The sequence below is a fragment of the Saccopteryx leptura genome, chromosome 1, assembly GCF_036850995.1.
Source record: "Saccopteryx leptura isolate mSacLep1 chromosome 1, mSacLep1_pri_phased_curated, whole genome shotgun sequence".
Lineage (NCBI taxonomy): Eukaryota > Metazoa > Chordata > Mammalia > Chiroptera > Emballonuridae > Saccopteryx > Saccopteryx leptura.
This window is the reverse complement of record NC_089503.1, coordinates 336,187,574-336,204,942: the sequence shown is the minus strand read 5'-3', so window position 1 is coordinate 336,204,942 and position 17,369 is coordinate 336,187,574. Positions and strand designations below refer to the sequence as shown.

Below are 17,369 nucleotides of genomic sequence, written 5' to 3'. Positions count from 1 at the left end.
TTTACAGAAGACGTATGACCTGCCTGCCCTAGGACCAGAGCTAGACCAGGCTGCATCCCTGGGTGGACACTTGAGCTCACAGCAAAGTCACCTTCTCCCGCAGCTTCCGCTCCTTCCGCTCCTGCACGGTGGTCAGGTAGTTGACCGCGGCGTACTCCAGCACCGAGAGGAACACAAACACAAAGCTGACCCAGAGGTAGATGTCCACGGCCTTGACGTAGGAGACGCGGGGCATGGAGGCGTTCACGCCGGTGATGATGGTGGACATGGTCAGCACCGTGGTGATTCCTGCAAATAAAGAGAATGAGAAATAAGCACCTGCTTGTCTTTCACCAAACACGCTGCAGGGCTTCACGCTCCTGTTCTTTGTCCTTCCTGCTCCTTTGGCCTAGAATGTCTCCACCCCTGCCCCTCTGTCTCGCAAGCACCTACTCACCTTTCAGGATTTAGCGTTTACTAAGCCTCTCCTGTTCCTCCACCCCTCAAGATCATCCTTTCCCCCTTTGTGTACCTGCAAACTCATCACAGCACCTGTGTATCACCTCCTTTTGCTGAGAGCCCCAGACATTTTGGCAGCAAGACATTTCCATTCAATTGTTAAAACAAAGGTTGCATACATGAGCAGGTATATCTGTTTCTTGTAACTACTTCTCTAAAAAAGGGAAAAAGTACACAAGGTTTATTCTACTATTTGCATCCTGGTTGCTGTTGTCTAGTCCTGCAGTCCCAGGCCTGTATCGTCAACTCTCAGGGCCCCTCCAACGGCCACCCCTGGTCTGGGCCAGCCGGCCTTCTCAGCAGTGACATTTTGTCAAGCACAATGTGGTTAACCTCATTTATAGGAGACAGGTATTTAAAATTAGAATGTATACATTTTTTTTTTATCACAGTAACTGTTTAAGCTACAGAACAACTGTTAAAGAACAGAGCATCTGTCAGTGGAAATTTGCCCAGGATTTCAAATTAAGCTCAGGACATTTACTTGGCAAACACCAAATCACAGGAGATTGGGGTCATCTTAAAGGCCAGCTCTGATCCAGTTTCACTAAAATCTGGTGGGACACCTTCCCTTGAAGCCCCTGAACAGTCTGAACAAAGGTAGTGTGTGACTGAGTGGGTGCAAAAGTTGAAGTGGGGAAGAGAGTTGATGGCAAACAGCTATCAATGTCATGCTCACAGAGCAGGGTTCTCAGGCTGGAGTACATGTGAGAATGGGAGAGCTTGTTCAAAATGAAGGTTCCTGGTGCTTTCCCTTCTGGGAACATGCCTGCGCATTCTTCCCCCTCCACCTCCTCCTCCTCCTTCCCTTCTTCCTCCCAGGCATGTTTTTCTTTTCTCTCTCTTTTTCCTAAGCCCTAAGGGACCCCAAGAGATGCGCACCCAGGAGAGCAATGGGCAGTGACAGCTCGTCCTAGGCTAACCCCCAGAACCTGTCTCCAAGACCCCCTCTTCTTTGTCTGCTCAGTCCCTTCTGAGTGTATTCCTGCGCAACCAATAAATTCTTCCCTTGCTTGCTGCAAAATGCAGGTTCCTGGCCCTCTGTCAGGATTCTGATTCGATACATGTAGATGATATGTAAGATTCTTCTTTTAAAAAAAAATGCCATTGCAGATTCTGTTACAAAGATCCCTTGTGCCACTTTTGAGAAATCTTGTTACAGAATGTGATTTCCTTATGCAGGTGGGCAGAGGAAGCACCCACAGACCAGTGTCATCCACCCCAAAACAAAGCTAAAGATGTTTGCATTGGCACCGGGGGTGGGGGAAGGGACACCGGGAAACAGTTTTTCTACCTAGATTTTTTTAAAATGACATTTTAACTGTGACTATAGAACCTGAAGTGTTTCCAAGTTATAATGCCAACAGAGGTTTAGGACCAGTTTGAAATGAAAGGCTTTATCTGGAAGGCATTGCTTGTATTTTTAGATGCCTAGACTGTGCACTTGAAATAGTCTTTACCTAAGGGGACTCTGGCAGGCACAGCTCTGCGGTCGATCCAGAAGGACACCCAGGACAGCATGACCATCAGGGTAGCCGGAAAGTAAGTTTGGAGCAAGAAGAAGAAGATGTGGCGACGCAAGGTGAAGTTAATGTACAGACGGTTGTACCAGCCTGGGGGACACAAGGAAGAAAAGACAACACATACCATAGCCACTCAGCTACTTCATAAAACAAAGGTTACTCAGGGAATCATAAATGCCTTGACACTTCAGTGGAACCTTACCATACTTTTACCAAGTGGAGGGGAGAAAACCCACACCCACTGGATGAATCCATCTCAAGAAATCTTTGACTCCTGTTCTATACATAAAGGTAACCCCTTGAAGGGGTCACTTAAGACTCGTGTTACTCACACTATGGGACGGGATCCAGCAGCATCACCATCACCTAGGGCAGGGGTCCCCAAACTACGGCCCGCGGGCCGCATGCGGCCCCCTGAGGCCGTTTATCCGGCCCCTGCTGCACTTCCGGAAGGGGCATCTCTTTCATTGGTGGTCAGTGAGAGGAGCATAGTTCCCATTGAAATACTGGTCAGTTTGTTGATTTAAATTTACTTTTTCTTTATTTTAAATATTGTATTTGTTCCCGTTTTGTTTTTTTACTTTAAAATAAGATATGTGCAGTGTGCATAGGGATTTGTTCATAGTTTTTTTTATAGTCCGGCCGTCCAACAGTCTGAGGGACAGTGAACTGGCCCCCTGTGTAAAAAGTTTGGGGACCCCTGACCTAGGGGATGTAGACTCTTGGTCCCCACCCCAGATCTACTGAACCAGAATCTCCTTCTAACAATCCCCTCCAATGATTCATAAGTACATTAAAGTTCAAGAGGCACAGATTTAAACAACCCCCTTTGGATTTCTTTATGGAAAAAAAAATGTGTTTTAAGTTAAAATACCAAGCTAAACACAATATTGCATTCAGGGAACAGAGTGAACAATCACAGGTCCAACTATGCTTCAGTTTGGCTTTTGGGTTCTTTACAGGCAAAAAACATGCATGGGGGAGTTGAAAGGAAGGGAGAACAATGAAAGGAAAAGGCAAGAGAAATTCGAGATAATGAAGACTGAAAATAAAATGGGGACTTGGCAACATTAATTTGAAAACTTGGCACCTGAGCAAATATAATGCAATATTTATAACAGTTCCAGAAAGTGATTGTAGAGGTGCTATAGACAGAATGTTTTGTGTCCCCACCCCCTTCAAAATCCATATGTTGAAACCAATGTAGACCTGGCCAGTTGGCTCAGTGGTAGAGCGTCAGCCCGGCATGTGGATGTCCCAGTTTTGATTCCCGGTCAGGGCACACAGGAGAAGCACCCATCTGCTTCTCCATTCCTCCCCCTCTCGCTTCTCTCTCTCTCTCTTTCTTTCTCTCTCTCTTTACCCCTCCTGCAGCAACAGCTCCATTGGAGCAAGTTGGCTCCAGATGCTGAGGATGGCTCCATGGCCTCCACCTCAGGCACTTAAAAATGGCTCCTGTTGTAACGGAGCAATGCCCCAGATGGGTAGAGCATCGCCCCCTACTGGGCTTGCTGGGTGGATCCCAGTTGAGCGCATGCAGGAATCTGTCTCTCTGACTCCCCTCCTCTCACTGAAAAGAATTTTTTTTTTAAAAGAAAGAAACCAATGTAATGTTACGGGGAGGTGGGACCTTTGGGAGGTGATTAGGTCATGAAGGTGAAGCCCTCATGAATAGAATAGTGTTCTTATAAAAGGGACCACAGAGCACTCCCTCACCCCTTCCACCATGTGAGGACACACAACAAGAAGGTGGCTGTTTATGAATTAGGAAGTGGGCTCTCATTAGACACTGAATCTGCCAGCACTTTGATCTTGCACTTCCCAGGCTCCAGAGCTGTGAGAAATAATTTTTGTTGTTTAGAGGCCACCCAGCCTGTGGTATTTTGTTATAGCAGCCTGAATAGACTAAGACAAGAGGAAATATCAGAATGCCGAAGGTCAAAGGAGTGGGGGTCCCACGAAGAACCAAGATTCATGGGTAACAAATACAGAACCTAAGATGTGCTAGATAGCCATATGTTTAAAATAGTGTCTTATGTCTAGATAAGAAAGACTTAAAATGTTGTACTTCCCTCTGTAGTCAATCATGCAATGTCTTAGTAATAGAAACTGTATAAAGATTTGAGCAAAATCATTCTGAAAGGTAATTACTCAAAATATAGACAAGGGTTGGAGAGAGGGAACCTCAGCTGTCAACCTCAGATACCAGAGGAACACCACAGAGCACAGGAGGCGACAAGGCTGTCCAGAACCTTAGTTCCAAACGTGACGCTGCCCACAGGAAAATGACCAGTAGTTGTTGCACGGAGGCTCACGAGGTGGTCGTAAGGAGGAGCTGTTCAAGCAGTATAGTAAGAGAGGATTGCTTAAGACTGATTAAATGAATGGGACTATATCAAACTAAAAAGTTTCTTCACAGCAAAAGAAACTGACAACAAAAGAAATAGGCAGCCAGCTAAATGGGAGATGATATTTGCAAATAACAGCTCCAATAATGGGTTAGTATCCAAATATATAAAAAAAACTCACAAAGCTCAGCAACAAACAAGCGAACAATCCAATCAAAAAATGGGAGAGGGACCCTGGCCAGTTGGCTCAGTGGTAGAGCGTTGGCCAGGCTCCATTGGAGCAAAGTTGGCCCAGGCGCTGAGGATAGTTCTATGGCCTCTGCCTCAGGTGCTAGAATGGCTCTGGTTGCAGCAGAGCGATGCCCCAGATGGACAGAGCATCGCCCTCTGGTGGGCATGCCGGGTGGGTCCCGGTCGGGTGCATGCGGGAGTCTGTCTGACTGCCTCCCTGTTTCCAACTTCAGAGAAATACAGAGAAGAAGGAAAAAAAAATGGGAGAGGACCTGAACAGACACTTTGCCCAAGAAGACATACAAAGGCGAACAGATGTATAAAAAGATGTTCATCTTCACCAGCTATTTGAGAAATGCAAATCAAAACTACAATGAGATACTACCTAAAATGTGTTAATTTAGCTATTATCAACAAGACTGGTAATAACAAGTGTTGGAGAGGCTGTGGGGAAAAGGAACTCTCATTCATTGCTGGTGGGAATGTAAATTAGTACAACCATATGGAAGAAAGTATGGTTGTTCCTCAAAAAATTAACAATAGAACTACCATATGACCCAGCAATCCCTCTACTGGGTATCTACCCCAAAACCTCGAAAACATTGGCATGTAAACACATGCACCCCCATGTTCATTGCAGCATTATTCAGAGTGGCCAACACACGGAAACAAACCAAAGTGTCCCTCAATAGAGGATTGGATAAAGAAGATGTGGTACATATACACAGGGGAATACTACTCAGCCATAAGAAATGATGACATATTGCCATTTACAACAACATGGATGAACCTTGAGAACATAATACTGAGCAAAATAAGTAAATCAGAAAGAGCTAAGAATATTTGGCTTTACACATAGGTGGGATATAAAACCGAGACTCATGGAGATAGATAAAAGTGAAGTGGTTACCAGGGAAAGGGGAATGCGGGAGGGGGGAAGGAAGTAAAGAGGGACAAATATAAGGTGATGGAAAATGATTTCACTTTGGGTGATGGGTATACAGCATAATCAATAGTTCAAATGCACGTGTGGAGGGAAGACAAGCCTGTCTGTGCAGCTCTGTGGAAGCTGCTCCCCTCACCCCAATCTCCCACATGAACTATAAGAATTGTAATATGATCATTTGAGCAAACAAACCAGATTATAAATGAAGGAAAACAAAATCCAACTGTTTACCTGAGACCTAAGTACTCTTTTTTTTTTTTTTTTTTTTTTTTTTGCAACAGAGACAGAGAGAGGAACAGATAGGGACAGACAGGAAGGGAGAGAGATCAGAAGCATCAATTCTTCATTGTAGCACCTTAGTTGCTCTTTGATTGCTTTCTCATATGTTCCTAGACCAGGGGGCTACAGCAGACCTAGTGACCCTTTGCTCAAGCCAGCGACCTTGGGCTCAAGCTGGTGAGCCTTGCTCAAGCTGACGACCTTGGGGTTTCAAACCTGGGTCCTCTGCGTCCCAGTTCGACGCTCTATCCACTGCGCCACCACCTAGTCAGGTAAGATCTATGAACTCTTATTGATCAATATCACCTCATTAAATTGGATTTTATAAAAAAAGAAAAAAAAGAAGACTGGAGCACCCCCAGAGGGCCTGACTGAAGCAGAGAGAATGTGAATGAAAAATGACAGACCCAAAAATTGAACAATTTCTTGCCTGCAGGGGGCGGGGGTTGGGGTCTGGTCATCATTTCTGGGGTGAGATACCCAGTGCTAAACTGGCAATATGATTGTCTCAGATAAAATTCCTCATGTGACTTATGTTTCGGTCCTTACTGATATTTTCTAGGTTTTCACATCTGATGCTCTGGTGGTGTCAAAAAATCACCTCTACCCAGTGCTCACCACCTTCTAGACCTGACTGAGGATTCCCATCTTTGGGGTCTAATTCAAGTGGCACAGGCTCTGCTCACTTGAAAACCAATTCACACCTTTCTTAAGTAGAGGACGACCCATCCCAACCCGGCTGGGCTCGCTGACCCTCAGTCCACCCCACGCGCACCTGTGCTGCTGTAGAAGGCCAGCTTAGTCGTGGTGTGGAATTCTTGAATGAGGAACTGGGAGAGCGAGATCCGTTCGTCTGTCTTTAAGGAGTCATTGCCTTTTTTCCAGTACAGCATCAGGTCATCTTCTGTATAGGCATCTGAAGGGATGGGGACAGCGTCAGGCACATGTGGAGGGGAGACAAGCCTGTCTATGCAGCTCCGTGGAAGCTGCTCCCCTCACCCCAACCTCCCACACAAACGATTAGGGCTGTAATATGATCATTTGAGCAAACAAACCACAGTATAAACGAAGAAAAACAAAATCCAAAAAGACAAATCTGATTCCCCTCAGTCTTCCAGAAGTCACCAGAGCAAAGCTCTCTTGTGCCCGAATGCTGATAATTCTTGCAAAAGGGCTCACCCCACGATTCAGCCTACCATTTACATGGTTAAAACAAGTGAAATTGCTGTTTTTTAAAATCACAAGTGGTTATTAATGGCAAAATTGCATATGGTTTTTAGTCTTCTAAATCGGGGTAATTTAGCCGTTTCCTTTCTTTTTGCTGTGTAGTGATGCATCACTGGTGGCAAATAACTTGACCGTTCCCAGATAAGAAAGGTTGCATTCTAGGAAGAAAGGACCCCCAAAGAGACGGGAGCTGTTCACACCCCTTTTCTGTAGACCTCCATTTGTTCCTGCCCCTGGGATGGAGATTCCCCCAGGAGGAAGGACCACTGCCTCTGGCACTGCTCTCCCTCCCCCCTGCTGCTCTGAGTGAGCACACTGCTTACTCCACTGAACACACCTACGGCAGCCTGGGTAGAATGGAGATGAGACAAAGATGCCAGTCCAGTCTGCTCATGTGTAAACAGCTCTTTCTGAGGATCCTGGTGCTCTATTTTATTCTTCTCTTTTACTATTGTAACCCTCCACTTGTGTGATGGTCGGTTTTGTGTGTCCACTTGAGCTAGACTATAGTACTCAGTTATTCCAGTTATCCAATCAGCACTAATCTGTTGCTGTGAAGATGTTTTGTAGAGGTGACATTCACAACCAGTTCACTTTAGGTAAAGGAGATAACCCCAGAGAATCTGGGTGGGCCTGATGCAATCCATACAGAGGCCCTAAGAGCAGGCCTGAGGTTCCCCCAGGAAAAAGAAATGCCACCTATGAACAGCAGGGTCAGATCTTGCCGGGACCTCCCAGCCTGCCGTCCTGACAGGTGGAATGTCGGACTTGCCTTAACAGCCAGGGCTTGCGTAAACCAATTTCTTGCATGAAATTTCTGACTGTATCTGCAATGGTTCTGCTTTTCTAGTGGAACCCTGACTGATACAACGTGGAAGAAGCTGTATCCCAGATGGAGATGCCTGGGTTTACTGGGAAAAAACAGCTTCTGGAGCCAGCGAGCTTAATCCTTCTTAGCATTGTGTCCTGAAGCAAGCTACATCCCTCCTTGGTATTAGGAGAGAACACTAACTCTCTCCCAGGGCCCCTGCAAGGATTCAATGACAAAACAGGTATAAAGCCACTCTGTACTCAGTTGTCACTCCTTTGGTCCTGGGTTTTTGTGTGTGTGTGTGTTTTTTTTGTATTTTTCTGAAGCTGGAAACGGGGAGAGACAGTCAGACAGACTCCCGCATGGGCCCGGCCGGGATCCACCCGGCACGCCCACCAGGGGCAACGCTCTGCCCACCAGGGGGCAATGCTCTGCCCCTCCGGGGCATCGCTCTGCCATGACCAGAGCCACTCTAGCACCTGGGGCAGAGGCCAAGGAGCCATCCCCAGCGCCCAGGCCATCTTTGCTCCAATGGAACCTTGGCTGCAGGAGGGGAAGAGAGAGACAGAGAGGAAGAAGGGGGGGGGGGGTTGGAGAAGCAAATGGGCGCCTCTCCTATGTGCCTTGGCCGGGAATTGAACCCGGGTTCCCCGCACGCCAGGCCGACGCTCTACCGCTGAGCCAACCGGCCAGGGCCTGGTCCTGGGTTTTATTATACCCTTTCCCCACATTCAGTGCCCTGCAGAGCTGTTCATTCAGACCCTGCTGTGTGGGGGGTCAACATCCTTGCACTCCTTGGCTAGAGGATTGGAGCCAGAGGACACCTGAGGTACCCCCACAAGCCCAGGCAGGCTTACAGGGTGCCCTGGGGCAAGGCGGTTCCTCATGAGGACTTTGACAGGGCTGGGAGGTGCCAGTGGTTGTGTGCTGGTTCAGAAGGCGTGTGTGAGCTGGAGTTATGAAATTCAGACCATGCCCATCAGGGGAAGCACTGGGGCAGAAATAGGCGAATGGAGCAGGTGCAGAGAGAGCTAGAGATGTGAGCGGCTGGTCCTCAAGGCCCCCTCCGCCTTGCTCTTCCCGGGGCTGCTGTTTCACCTCTCTAGGACATCCATGTGGGCAAGTTCCCCGCAGTTTCTCAGTTGTGCAGGAGACTCTCGCACCACCTGGGCTCACAGTGGTCCTTCCCTCAGGCAACTGTGGCTAAACTTGTTGTTGCCAGGAAGTCCTTTCTCCAACAGTCTTATTCAGAAGAGCAATAAAACAGATTTTAAAAAGAGCTGTCTGGATGGAGCGTGTGCAGGAGTGTTGAGCCAGGGACTTGGCCAGAGACCTGAATTTGCTGAGCCCTCTACATCCCTCCCTCAGCAGCGACACTGGGAAACTCGGCAAAAACTCTCGTTTTCACAGAACAAGGTTGGAAACCCTTGCCATAGGCATTAAGAGGATCAGTTATGGGAACAGAAGGTTTTAGTCCCAAATTTGTTCCTGATATTAAAAAATTACCCTAGACTTAGCTTCAATCTTAAAAATCACTTTAAAAGCATAGTGATGAGCCCTGGCAGGATAGCTTAATTGGTTGCATGCAGTGCTGGTCAACCTGGTCTTTACCGCCCACTAGTGGGCGTTCCAGCTTTCATGGTGGGCGGTAGCAGAGCAACCAAAGTATAAATAAAAAGATAGATTTAACTATAGTAAGTTGTTTTATAAAGATTTATTCTGCCAAACTTAGCAAAAATCCAACATAAAGTACTTGGTAAGTAATTATTATTATATGCTTTGACTTGTTGTAACTCTGCTTTATAAATTTTATAAAGTAAAGTTACTTCCCTACTTTATAAATCACCATAACTGTGGAACCAGTGGGTGGTTAGAAAATTTTACTACTAACAGAGATACAAAAGTGGGCGGTAGGTATAAAAAGGTTGACTACCCCTGGTTAGAGTATCATCCTGAAGCACAGAGGTTGCCAATTCGATCCCCAGGTCAGGGCGCATACAGGAACAGAATGAATTCCCTCTCTCTCTCTCTCTCTCTCTCTGTCTCCTCTTGCTAAAATCAGTAAACAAAAAATTTTTTTAATAAACATAGTGATGAATGGGGAACACACACTGCTCCCGCTGCTGAAAGGTAGAGGTATTCAGAATTACTTAGGAGCTGCGTGCCAATGTCTAGCACAAGTCTACTCACAGCTTTCAATTTCAAGCGAGCATGTTTGTGTATCCAGGGGAAATCGGCTAAAGTCCATGTTACACATTGCAGTCACTGTAACCCTAGAAACGGGAAGACAAATTCCGGGTGTTCAGAGGATGCAAAATACATGTGCAAAATGATAAAACAAACAGAAAAGGCTTCTGCTTCCATCCAATATAACTGTTTCCTTCTAATTCGTAAGCAACGTATCAGGATTCAGATGAGTACTTTATGGGTGACTCTCTCCTTGGAGTGTTCCTAAGTATTTCAGTTTAACCCCAGGGTTTGTGCTAGGCAAACAGAATGCTTCTGCTAACTCCTATCACCTTCAAGCATTTTCAAGAAGCAATGGTCTCAATCAATATAACAATGTGAAATAAAAACTTACAGGATATTGTTTCTTAAAAGAAACCGTAAGACCATACACATACAGGAACACCTCATTGTATTGTGCTTCACTGTGTTGTGCTTCACAGATGTGTTTGTTTGTTTTTTATAAATTGAAGGCAAGGCCTTCCATAAGCAAAAACATTACTACTCACTTTATTGTGGTAGTCTGGACCGAACATGCAGTATGTCCGAGGTATGCCTGTATTATTCCCCTGTTTAAGATAAATACAAATTCTTCTGTTCTTTTATTGATTACATTGATATTCACTATTTGTGTATGGTTCATAAATAATATTAATGAAGCACTTAATGCCAGTTGCCAGATATAGCATTTTTATAGTGTTGATATTTTTACATGGATAATAATATCTACTAGTGGACATAAGTGGTTTTAGTGCATAATTTCATGATGACCATAGTAATGGAAAACACTAAAAGATCTTATTGAACCATCATGCAAGCATCTAATGTAATTTGTTCCAAAATTTACATGAAAAAATAGGCTTCTGAATCAAAGAATAAACAAATGCAGATCCTCAATCATAGAAGAAAACTCTCCCATCCGGTGGGGAACCTTTAGAGAAGGACATGACTAGCATGGCTGGTTTTGAACATACTATTTTTTTCTTCAACCATAGGAAATTGGTTACGTAGAAGTGGAATTATATAGTTACTTTATGGCTTATAATTTTTTTTTTAAAAAAAGCACTTCTAATTTAAATAGAAATTTCAAGGAAAAGAGCTTTCTTGAAATTGAGTTACCCAAATATTTGTCCCATTTCTCCCACTTCATTGGTGTGGAATGTTTGTGTTCTGGGAGGAACTGTTCTGCTAGCCCCAGGGCAGTCCCATCTCCCCTGGAAATTCTAATGAACAGGTTGTGTTCGTGGTCAGAGGTTATCAGACTGGTTCTGTGCACCCTGACCTGATGCTTTTCCACTTGTAACCCACACACTGAACACGCACAGTCTGGGGGATAATCTAACCCATATCTGTTTTTGTTTCCCTAAGTCCCTTTAAATTCATTTTTTGGAGGGTCTTCCCTTGTCTTCGATGGAAACCTGGCAGGTCCTGTGATTTTTCTGCTTATTCTCATGTAACAGTGTCAAAACTCTCAGATGTAACAAAACACATCTCAATTCAGAAATTAAAATAATTTTGGTCCAAGGTTTTAACCAACACTTCAAACTTCATTCAAATTAAGACTTCTGCTCCTCCCCCCAGCTGAAGTACAAAGCTGGCACTTGAGTGGTCAGTTTCTGCCCTTCTCTGATCACCTCCTTGGTGGGTGGGAGTGAGCGGAGAAGGACGCGGCAGCAGCACTGTTCTGTGGCTAGGTGGCCTCACAGTCTCTAGGTGTGCTATATGGTTGAAGCTGACACTTTCCTTCCTGGATTCTCCATTCCCCCTGCTGAGCACCTGCATTCTCCAGCAGCTTCTCCCCACCCAGCTCTTGGTTCCCCCAGCCACATCCCATTCCATTTATCTTAACTATGCCCAGCATCAGTCGGCGTGCAGACTGATCCCACCACGGCAAAAACTCCTCCTGGCTCTCTCCAGGAGTGGTCAGATAGCTCTTTTCTTATCCACTAGCTACACTGTGTCCTAATTGTAGGCACATATGTTCCAAGCTCTCTGAGTAGTCCCAGTGCAGGCCCACTCATGGCAACCCCACAGCTCTCTCCCAAGAAAAATCAGAGCATCTCATTTGTGGATTCACTTATTATGGTATCTTGGTGCCTAGGAAACTTCGATCACTATCCTGTTACCTATCTCTCTCTGCTCCTCCACCTGCTGCACAAGACCCATACCTCTACTTGCATTCCAATCATTTGGTGCCATGTCTAGCTGTCACCCCCACTAGCCTGAACTCATGTTAAGGGCAATAACACATCAGTTCATTTTATGTCTTCAGAGCTTTAGACAAGATTTAGTAAGGCCTTCATTTAACAACTCTGGATGCCACCCTGGCACCCAGAACCTTTTAATAAAAATTTATTCTCTTAAATAATCAATGAATGGATGAGGTGGGAGGATGGTATATTAGTATGTATTTTAGGAGTTAACCTGTTGCTGACAGACTGATAATACCAAGCTACTACTCTGTTTTCCTCAAAATAAATCTCAAAGTGGTAGTCCTCAGTAACTTAAGCCTCCCTTTTTTTTTTTCTTTTTGAATCAAACAAGCCCATCATTGTATTTGAAACAAAAAATCCAATCATCTGTTTGGGGCACAAGGAGGCTCACTGGCAAGTTTAGTTTTCCACGCTCGTTTCCTCTGCTCTGCCTCTGTGGTCGCATCCACCAGTGTACCGACTTAGACGCCTACCCGCTTATGAGAGTTGATGGCTAGATTTTTCAGGAGGTCTGCAAGCTGGTTGTGAAACATAGCCATTACTAAAATTAAATTATATAAATTAAACATTAAATAAGTTATATTCAAAATAGAAGTACTAAACATTCAAAAATCATCACTCCTTAATTATTTTACTACATTTTACTATTATCGATACTCCTGAAGTTACCTCCATCTGCTACATCTATATGGTGGAAATAGTATCTGCAGATGTGCTACCATCCATTTCTTCCCAACTCTGCATCCAGTGGCACCCGTCTGTAGCTTCAGGTCAGCCGTGATGGGTATATCGATACTACAGAGACAGCCACATGCTATAAATTGGGGCTTGATTTATGGTTTGTTGATTGTCTAGACTTAAGATGGTCACTTAAGAAAGTGATCATCTAAAGCTAGCAGATTAAACCTAAAAGTGTGTTATGTCTATTGCCATTACATGTAAAAAAAAAATGGAAATCAGAAAGTCAAAGGAGGGAAGTCTTAGAAAAGAATACATTATCTCTGACTCTAACCAGAGAAATAAAGCTTTTTTTTATAGTAAAGTTTTTCAATTGAAATGTAATGTACAGGATAGGACATTAATTATAACTAGCAGCTTGAGAAATTTGCCCAAGTGTATTTTCAAGACTAATTCTTTTTTTTTTTTAAGACTGAGTTATTCTTTACTCAAGTGTACAAGTTAGTATCCCTTGATGTTGAAAAGTTGGTAGCTCCTGAGAAGTGAGAAGCTAGCTATTCAAGGCCAAAGAGCAAAACAGCTGTTGTGGATCCATGATTTTCTTAGTTAAAACAAATGATTTGCTTTTAACGTATACTTCAGGTGTTAAAGATGAAAAAAAGAGAAAACTCGGCGGGTAAGAAGGCCCAGAGGGAGGACAGCGGAGGGTCGTACCTGAGGCTGTACAGCACCTTCCCGTCGGGCTGGACCCGCAGCATGACGTTGTCTGTGGTGGTGTCGTGGATGAAGGAGCGCTTGGAGTGCACAAAAAACATGTCGGGGACCCAGATCTTCTTCACCAGCCGGCCGTCAAACGTCATGCTGAGGTTGTTGGTGCTCGGGAAGGACAGCCTCTCGTCCTTCCAGTAGTGCCTCAGGTAGAGGGTCATGGTGAAGTCCTGGGGGCACAGAGCAGAGAGGGGAGCACCACTCACCGAAACCCCCCCCCCCCCCGGGTGTCAGCAAGACGTTCTCTATCCTGCGGAGCCATCACCGGGCTGGGAAGGAAACCGAGCTCCCAGCACTGGGACCCTGTGCCTGAGGACGCCCGGGCCCACACACGGGGCAGCCAGAGAGGGACGCCTCTGCAGGCAGCCCTCAACCAGACAGTGGGGTTCGGGGTGCGGGGGATGGATAAGTGTCCTAGCTCCCCCCACTCTCAACAGGGATAACCCTGAAGTGTGTTCTGTGCTGACTCCCAGAGTCCCCGACATAGTACCCAGGGGGGACAGCGTTTCATACCCTGAAAGTAACCAATTCGATGGCACTGCCCTTTCGCTCCCTTCCCTTCCCTGTCTCACCTTCCCACCTTCATCTCGCGTTTTCCTGGAATCACCTTCCAAATAAAGTATCTGTGCTAAAATGCTATCTCAGGTTTGCTTCTTGGGGCATCCAAACTAAGACAGGGTCCTCAAAAGTCCTGGAGTTCAAGGAGTTCTAGATGTTCCATTTTAATCTAAACTCATTAAAAGGCGGGGGGAGAGTTGCTGCTTCTGCATTTCTGCAGCCAGGCAGAACCCGCAGTAGCAGGATGTGCCAGCCCCCTGGCAGCTGCAAACTTGGACTCTGCAGTGGGTGAGCCTTTGCCCAGAGAACACATCCTAATGCCAGGGCCCTGGAGGAGGAAGAGCAGCTTTGTCATCTGGTCTGTTTCATACCAGTCAGTTGGCTGTAACATGAGTGTGGGAATGTCCACCGCCTCGGCAGCTGTGAGACGCAGTGAGTTCGGGTGTGCAGAGCTCTGGCCCAGCACAGCCCCTGTGCGGGTCCCCTGGGCCCGAAAAAGAAGCGCTTACCATATCGACTTCTGAGATGCTGTCCAAGCTTTCCACCTGCACATCCACGCCAACAGGAATGGCTGGGCCTGTGGACAGGGCATGGCAACAGCATTTATACTTTTAACTTAAACTTCTATTATGGAGAATATAGGCACAAGGAGCATTTCTTCTGGAACATTCATTTCATGTCAGATTTGACAGTCTGGTGTTCCCACAAGCCATGCTGAAGTAAAACCAGAGATAAAAAGATGGAATCATGGGCTGGCTCCCTGGAATATTCCAACAAAGGTGGGAATATATATATATTAATCATCCAGGTGATTCTGAAACAATGAGGTTAATCTATAACATTTCTGGTTGGTTACATATGCTCATCTAAAGGTACAATGAAAACTGAGGTCAAAGCTGATCAGAACCAAATCTGACCTAAGAAGTTAGTCCTTAGCACGAAGTCATCCACTTTATTTCTTATCTTTTCCTCCTGATTTTGTAGCCTCTTTCATCCTGGAAGCCACTGCCTCTGTCTGGCCATGAAAGGGGCATTGCTTCAGAACCACAGTCTTAACTCAGATGAGTTTCCAGGCCTACAGCTCTGCGTCTTTGCCATGCGATGGAGTAGCCTCCATGGGAGGACATGATATGCCAGGGTGGTCTTGAATCTGTTAGTTTTGTTTTGCTTTGGCCTAGCATTTCTAGGCCATGAAAACTTAATATTCATAAAGGGTAAACAAAACATTCTAAAGGAAGTGGGTTGCTGCCCCTTTTCCTCCCTGCTTTCAGGCACACGGGCAGGCAGGGAGCAGCCTTGAATCTTGAATCATCCACGTGAAAAGGTGGGTTTGAATCCAACAGCAGCAGATTAAAGATTGGATAGAATTCCCTTCTAGAACCTGTTTATTTTGGGGTGAAGGTGACTGGAAAAAAATAAGAAGCATGAGAATGATTTCTAAAATAAATACTTTTTTCCAGGGGGGAAAAAAAGACCCATAAGGACAGAAACCTTATCTGACATTAAGAAGGCTGAAATCCAGCAGCTGCAGGCTAAGCTTCAAAGGGCTTTGGCATCCCTCTGTGCTAAATGATTATTTTCTCAAGCTATTTTCATTTAATTAAACCCAGCAATCCATACTCTGCCCTTAGTTATGTACCCAGGGTTCCGTCTGCCAGCTCCCAGACGAGAACAAATTTAGTCCAAGGTTGTTATTCAGAGCATTCTCAGGAGGCAGCTTTGGGCTGCAGCTGTCCTGTTCTTCCCTTGCCCTTCCCACAGCCAGCTGTTGGCTTCACCAATCCTGAGCCATCCCTGCCAGAAGCAGCGGCTTGAGGAGAGCTCAGCCTGGCCGTCGACCACCAGACACCTCCTGAGAGTGTGTTCAGCAGAGCCTGGGTGGGGCCGGGCAGAGCAGGGCCGGGCAGAGCAGGGCAGGGCAGATGTTCAGAAGCCACTGTGAGCTCAGTGCCTTGTCCATCAAGCACAATCGAGGCAGATCTAATAAAAGGAGGTCAAACCTGGGTGGTCCTTTGGCTTCATTTTTGCCCAAAGATGGACCCAAAGAAAGAAGATGATCCCCAAGAGCGCACATCTCCTACCTCCGAAGCCAGGCCTCATGCTGAAATCATGGTCGTCTATCCGCAGAAGCTGCTCAGACTTTGTCAGTGGCGATTTGGTGATGTCAGGGCTCCGTTTCAGAACCGGGCTGCCAAGGGGAGAAAAACAGGTTGATCACAGAGTCTAATTAAGCCAGATATGGTCATTCTTCTTCTAAGCTACTGGATAGTCTCTCTTCCTTTCTCCAACTCTCTGGATAAATGAACTGACCCAGAAGGTTGAGGACAGTGCCCATGAGGAGGAACTCTAAAACAGCAGTGTCTAAGCCTCACCTCAGACGTTCTAATTGGGTGGCCTGGATATGGGGCCTGATATTGCTATTTTTAAAAGCTTTCTAGATTATTTTAATATGTAACCAAGAATTAGAACTGTTGGTCTCAGCTTCACTAATAAGTCCAAATGACCCCAAAGCTCCTGGGTCATTTTAAGAAAGTTTGAGGCCCTGGCCGGTTGGCTCAGTGGTAGAGTATCGGCCTGGCGTGCAGAAGTCCCGGGTTCGATTCTCGGCCAGGGCACACAGGAGAGGCGCCCATCTGCTTCTCCACCCCTCCCCCTCTCCTCCCTCTGTCTCTCTCTTCCCCTCTCGCAGCCGAGGCTCCATTGGAGCAAAAGATGGCCCGGGCGCTGGGGATGACTCCATGGCCTCTGCCCCAGGCGCTAGAGTGGCTCTGGTTGCAACAGAGCAACGCCCCAGATGGGCAGAGCATCGCCCCCTGGTGGGCGTGCCAGGTGGATCCCGGTTGGGCGCATGCGGGAGTCTGTCTGACTGCCTCCCCATTTCCAGCTTAAAGAAAGTTTGAGCTGCAGGGGAAGGGCAGTGAGTGTGGGCTGAGCCTGGCACCCTTGACCTCTGTTGGCCCATCTGTGGGAGGAGGATGAACTTGCCCTTGGGTCAAAGGTTAATCATCCTGGCTCCCTGAGAGGCAACTTCTTCTGCTTCTGCTTCTGACTTGCATCTAGGAT

The 17,369-nt window shown here is 46.1% G+C and overlaps 1 protein-coding gene across 1 annotated transcript in view; it reads right to left on the bottom strand.

Annotated features, from left to right (window-relative positions):
• GABRR1 (gamma-aminobutyric acid type A receptor subunit rho1) overlaps window positions 1-17,369 on the bottom strand; it is a 36,008-nt gene that overhangs the window by 1,976 nt on the left and 16,663 nt on the right. Inside the window, exons 2-8 of the mRNA XM_066358890.1 lie at window positions 16,388-16,494; window positions 14,816-14,883; window positions 13,695-13,918; window positions 10,054-10,136; window positions 6,601-6,741; window positions 1,959-2,111; window positions 92-288 (exon numbers count right to left, since the gene is read on the bottom strand). Coding sequence (XP_066214987.1) covers window positions 92-288; window positions 1,959-2,111; window positions 6,601-6,741; window positions 10,054-10,136; window positions 13,695-13,918; window positions 14,816-14,883; window positions 16,388-16,494 — 973 coding nt within the window. The remainder of the gene's footprint in view (window positions 1-91; window positions 289-1,958; window positions 2,112-6,600; window positions 6,742-10,053; window positions 10,137-13,694; window positions 13,919-14,815; window positions 14,884-16,387; window positions 16,495-17,369) is intronic.